This window comes from Bombyx mandarina, chromosome 04, assembly GCF_030267445.1.
Source record: "Bombyx mandarina strain Sakado chromosome 04, ASM3026744v2".
Taxonomy (NCBI): Eukaryota; Metazoa; Arthropoda; class Insecta; order Lepidoptera; family Bombycidae; genus Bombyx; species Bombyx mandarina.
In genome coordinates, this window is record NC_143211.1 from 13,330,595 (window position 1) to 13,335,736 (window position 5,142).

Below are 5,142 nucleotides of genomic sequence, written 5' to 3' on the forward strand. Positions count from 1 at the left end.
TGGGACGGACTAAATATATTAATTAAGTGTATAATCTATGGACGGACTTTTTGGCGGGAACGCGAGGAGTGAAGTTGTGTGATTTGTTTTATTTTGTCTATTTAGTGTTTTTTCAGGTTTAAATGTGTAATAACGGTGGTTTATTAACTGTTTAATATCTGTAAAAGTGCACAAATGTGGGAAATGAAACAAAGCCGCTGGACGTCACTTCTCGGGATCCTCCAAAAAGTCCAATGAAAAAGTCTCAGTAGATGACCACCATTTTACTGAGATTATATTTCATCCCATATCATCTCATCTCATTTCATTTGATTTCATCCCAGTTGATTAATGTCTCAAATCAATCATCTTCATTTCATTTCATAATTTTTCATAAAAATAAGAAAATAAATTAAAATAAGACATGACTTAAAGGTCTTAGTTACCAGGTCAGAAAATCCCTTAAAAAAAATTACTGCAGTGCAGTAGATGTTCTCGAATATATTAGGTGTATAATCTATGGTAGATGTGATGAATAGTGATAATGGGACTTTTTGGCGGGAACGCGAGGAGTGAAGTTGTGTGATTTGTTTTATTTTGTCTATTTAGTGTTTCTTCAGGTTTAAATGTGTAATAATGGTGGTTTATTAACTGTTTAATATCTGTGAAAGTGCACAAATGTGGGAAAATGAAACAAAGCTGCTGGACGTAACTTCTCGGGTTCCTCCAAAAAGTCCACTGATAAAATCTCAGTAAATGACCACCATTTTACTGCGATTATATTTCATCCCATATCATCTCATTTCATTAAATTTCATCCCAGTTGATTAATGTCTCAAATTAATCATCTTCATTTCATTTCACTCCATAGTATCATTTTTCATAAAATTAAGAAAATAAAGTAAAATAAGACATGACTTAAAGATGTTAGTTACCTGGTCATAAAATCTCTTAAAAAAAAAAAAAGTGATAAATGTGATAATGGCTTTGGATAATAGAAATTGAAATTATTTGACAAACTGAGTTGGATTTATAGTTACACAATTGTATTGATAATACGATGACTCTATAACTAAACAGGACAGGAAAAGTAGTATGTTAAAAAAACCGTATCCGCTAAATTATGTTATGGTCATGGGTAAATATTCTACATTTCAATTATTTTAATGCTCTCAAATTTAATACAAATACAAAATTTTTCAATCAATATAGGGTGCCAATTCACACGGACAGCTCGGCCTAAGTTATGTTAATGAACAAGTCGAGAAGCCGACTAAAATAAACATTGACTTTCATGGCAATAAAGTTAAGCAAATAGCATGTGGAGGTGGACATACATTGCTTTTAGACACGGAAGGTAAACTTTACTCTTGCGGGTGGAACAATAACCTACAAACTGCAACAGAAAAAGAATTAAACAGCTTTGAAAGAACATGGAGATTGAGTGGTATAGTCTTTACAAATATTGCCTGTGGATGGGACTTCAGTTGTGGTGTCACAGATGATCATTTTTTATTTGTCTGGGGTTCCAACTACTATGGACAACTAGGGCTGCCTCGAAATGAATTTCCTGATAGCATAAAGCCAATAAGACTGCAAGTAAATGCTTGTGAAGTGTCTATGGGTTTGAGGCATACGGCAATTGTTAATTCTAAGGGTGAGGTCTGGATAACTGGCTGTGGGAAGCACGGACAACTTGGCCTTGGCAGTGATAAGCTATCTTCTGATAGGTTTGTGAAAGTAGTTATAACAGGAAAAATAACTCATGTTGCATGTGGTCAAAGACACACAGTATCATGGAGCTCTGATGAAAAGGCTTTGTATGTATGGGGTGACAATAAACATGGTCAGTTACTTTTACACAAAGATAAATATCCCAAAATTTTCTCACCTCAAAAAATTGATATTGATGTTAGACAAAATGTTAAGAAACTGTTAAGTGGTTGGTCAAATATATTATTATGGTTGGAAGATGGTACACTCCTTGCTTGGGGACGAAACAATTATGGACAATTGGCAACTGACCAAACAGTGGTTGCAGGGCAGAGAATAAACATCAAATTACCAGGTATGTTATGAATAAATATTGACTTACATTATGAACATAAATGTCACAATACATTGAAATACTTTTTTCAATACAATACACAGAATTTTTGTTTACAGAAGGAAGACACATAAAAGATGTAGCAATAGGATCAGAACATGCTCTGTGTTTAGCAACAGATAATACCATTTGGGCTTGGGGTTGGAATGAACATGCAAACACAGGGATTAATGCCACTCAACTGCATATAAGCAAACCAACTTTAGTGCCTTTTAATATAGAATCTAATTTTACTATAACTCAGCTATATTGTGGTAGTGCTCACAATTTCATTGTAACTGAAGAAGATTCATAAAAAAAACACATATGAAGAATTCTGAACACAAATTAGAAAGTTCAATGTTTAAATAATAAGAAAGTGTGATATTTCCTTATAATTTTTCAAAATTTCTATGAATAAACATGCAATATTTTATATTTTTTTATTAGAATACACATATATTAATATTTAAAATATTGACTATAAAAAAATAATATAACATTACGTTGTCTTCTAGAAAAGTTGGAGGGTTCACTGCTGAGACAAATTAAGTCTGTAAACCAAGCCACTTAATTAATTATGAAATATATCAGTTTCTTAAAATCATTTTAGTAGAAACTTTTTAATATTGCTGTTAGTGTTTTCACTTAAGAACAAACATGTCCTTAAATTCAAACTGAATCACATAAAGGACACACTAATGTGTGTAACAATAATAAACCAGTAAACAATATTCATTTTTAAATTAGTATAATTTACATATTAAAGATTATAACATAGGATTATATAAAATTTCAAGACATTCATTATCAATCAAAAAATAATCAAGTTCAATCACTTGATCACTGACACAAGAAGACTATCAATTAACATTTTATTAATGACACTAATAATTTAGACATATTTGTAGACATTTTGTAATTATCTGGACAATGGCTACATTTTTCTGCAATTCTAAATAGTCATGCAAAGAATAGCTAAGCAGCCCTTAAAGTAGTACCTTAATATTTAAATAATGTCCTGACGCTAAATAACAGTCAATCTTCAATTTATCAATTTAACTATCAAATCAAAACAAAACTAATAAAAATAATTACAATTGAAATTCCAATTCCAAAATTTGATTAATACTTGTGGAAAAAAACTATCATCAATTTATTATCAGGATATTACGTTGCACGGTTCATCCATAATAAAAAAATGTTTTCGGTTCATTCTTAACATATATTTTGCTACCTCTTCCTTTCCCCTTTCTGTGTTTTACGCTTTTCTTTCTTTTCTTCTTTCAACTGTTTTTGTTTTTCCCTGAAAGATGTCATAAGCTATTACAATTTTGTGATTAGAAAACAAAGTTTACCCATCAAAAATACTTTTATGGTTTTATTATTTATAATGTGTCAAAAACTTTACACGATCATGAATGATTTCCGTCCATGAAATTGAACTGTAAAAGTGCTTTTAATTATGTATGACTCGTGAAAACTAAAATTATACTATATTTTACTTAGACTAATAATGGAAATATTGCAGTGATATGATTAGTAGTTATTAAAACTAACCTATCTTCTTTGTCCTTTTCTTTCTTCTTCTGAGCATCTAAACGTGCTTGTTCCCTCCGCTCCCTCGCAGCAGCAGCCACATCTAATGCATTTGTGTTTTTGACTAGATCTGGACTCTCATTTTGTTCTTCCTGCGCCTGATCCTCCTAATGATCAAATGTGCGTTATATAAATTAGAACAGACAAAACTTTTATAAGATAATGCGCATAATAATACACAACAGTATATACCATGCTAGTTCATTTTATATTCAAACTACCTCATTGTCAGAGAGTTGACTGTACTGAGACAAGATCGCTTCTCGTATTTTCTTTTCCTCGTCTGTGTATTCTCGTCGAGTTGTAGTGGCCAGTGTCTGGGATTCGAGAAGTTTGGCAAGTTTGCTATCGACATCTGTTGTAGGTTGTGCAGCCTCTTTTTTCGGTTGACATTCCTCCCACTTCTCAAGTATTTCTTGTACGTGTATCGAGATGTCTTTTTTCTGAGAAATTTAACGGTAACAAATTTTAGTAAGGATTCTAGCGAAGAACGGGTGTTTTCCATCGAGTTTTTACTCACAACTATCTCAGACAGAATATCTTCTAGAGCGTCTCTCTTTTCATCGACGGTGTCTTCGCCTTCCAAAATACCAGATATATAAGACCCGAACACGCTTTCATCTGTTTTTAGTGATCTCAATTTATCAATTAACCACAAATCAAACTTGCTCGCCGCCATCGTCTTAGTATCAAATGTCAATGGTCAATATCTGTCAAATACTTCTTTTTTGTTGATTCGTCCATTACATAAGCAAAAGAAACATAATTCAAAAATTTTTTTTGAAGAAAGCCATCTCTTGCAAGAAAAGTGAAATGGAACCAAATTAAACGTAAATAATATATTTCGGTCCGGTGGTTGATTCAACGAAGCAGTGCTCTTGCGAGGGCAGATGTTGGCAGTCTCCAAGTCTGAGCCACGTGAGCTCGTTCGGTGAAACCAGCATAATCCCTCGAGGTAATTAGTAATAGGCGGGCATAAAAAAATTAAGTATCAATTTACCTAAAATATAAAGCTCTATGTAAATACTTTTAAAGTCATTAAAGGAGAAACCCCATTTTGGGCCTAAGCGTTACACGAATGGGATATGTACCAAAAAATTCGTCTATTTTGCTTGATTAACCTATTGAAATCTTAGCTTCATTGACAATGGCCAAGTGTAGAAAATAAGTTATATTCAATTTTTTGTTTTAAACAATCTTTGTAAACATCTACAATACTTATTTCAATATACGTAACTAGCTCCACAAACGCGCGGATTAGAATTAGAGCATCCATAAAATATGATCGATTTAGTGGAAATCGGGTGTAAAAAATAATTAATACTCTTTTGCTTTAGGATAAATGACTGTTTTTATAGGTATTTTAATCAATGTAAATAGAGTATGGCCATCGAATCGTGACACAACTACTTACAATGGCGGCAATTCAAAATATCTACAACTGACAACATCAAATATAGCATGAAAGGGTAGTTTTG

The 5,142-nt window shown here is 32.3% G+C and overlaps 2 protein-coding genes across 3 annotated transcripts; one reads left to right on the top strand and one right to left on the bottom strand.

Annotated features, from left to right (window-relative positions):
• The first annotated feature begins 527 nt into the window (after nucleotides 1–527).
• LOC114241216 (secretion-regulating guanine nucleotide exchange factor) lies at nucleotides 528–2,501 on the top strand. 2 transcript variants are annotated; one of them, XM_089727100.1, is made up of 3 exons: nucleotides 528–1,117; nucleotides 1,192–2,047; nucleotides 2,131–2,501. In XM_089727100.1, exons 1-3 carry the CDS (start codon nucleotides 1,103–1,105, stop codon nucleotides 2,379–2,381), a joined length of 1,122 nt encoding a protein of 373 aa, XP_089583226.1. In that variant the 5' UTR covers nucleotides 528–1,102; the 3' UTR covers nucleotides 2,382–2,501. The 2 variants fall into 2 exon arrangements, with proteins under 2 accessions (XP_089583226.1, XP_028027802.2); XM_028172001.2 differs by having other exon boundaries at nucleotides 2,146–2,501.
• A 298-nt stretch (nucleotides 2,502–2,799) lies between these two features.
• Nucleotides 2,800–4,372, bottom strand: LOC114241217 (coiled-coil domain-containing protein 43). Its single transcript, XM_028172002.2, has 4 exons — nucleotides 4,185–4,372; nucleotides 3,886–4,107; nucleotides 3,626–3,771; nucleotides 2,800–3,371 (listed from the first exon to the last, which is right to left on the bottom strand). The coding sequence occupies exons 1-4, from the start codon at nucleotides 4,341–4,343 to the stop codon at nucleotides 3,299–3,301; spliced, it is 600 nt and encodes a 199-aa protein (XP_028027803.2). The 5' UTR covers nucleotides 4,344–4,372; the 3' UTR covers nucleotides 2,800–3,298.
• Between the last annotated feature and the right edge of the window lie 770 nt (nucleotides 4,373–5,142).

Bases quoted from the DNA above. Each gene is read 5' to 3' on its own strand.
- LOC114241216 (XM_089727100.1), top strand. The intron at 2,048-2,130 runs GTATGTTATGAA...TACAATACACAG, and splicing joins AATAAACATCAAATTACCAG to AATTTTTGTTTACAGAAGGA.
- LOC114241217 (XM_028172002.2), bottom strand. From the start codon at position 4,343: ATGGCGGCGAGCAAGTTTGATTTGTGGTTAATTGATAAATTGAGATCA. The intron at 4,108-4,184 runs GTGAGTAAAAAC...TAAATTTCTCAG, and splicing joins ATATTCTGTCTGAGATAGTT to AAAAAAGACATCTCGATACA. The intron at 3,372-3,625 runs GTTAGTTTTAAT...GACATCTTTCAG, and splicing joins GAAAAGGACAAAGAAGATAG to GGAAAAACAAAAACAGTTGA.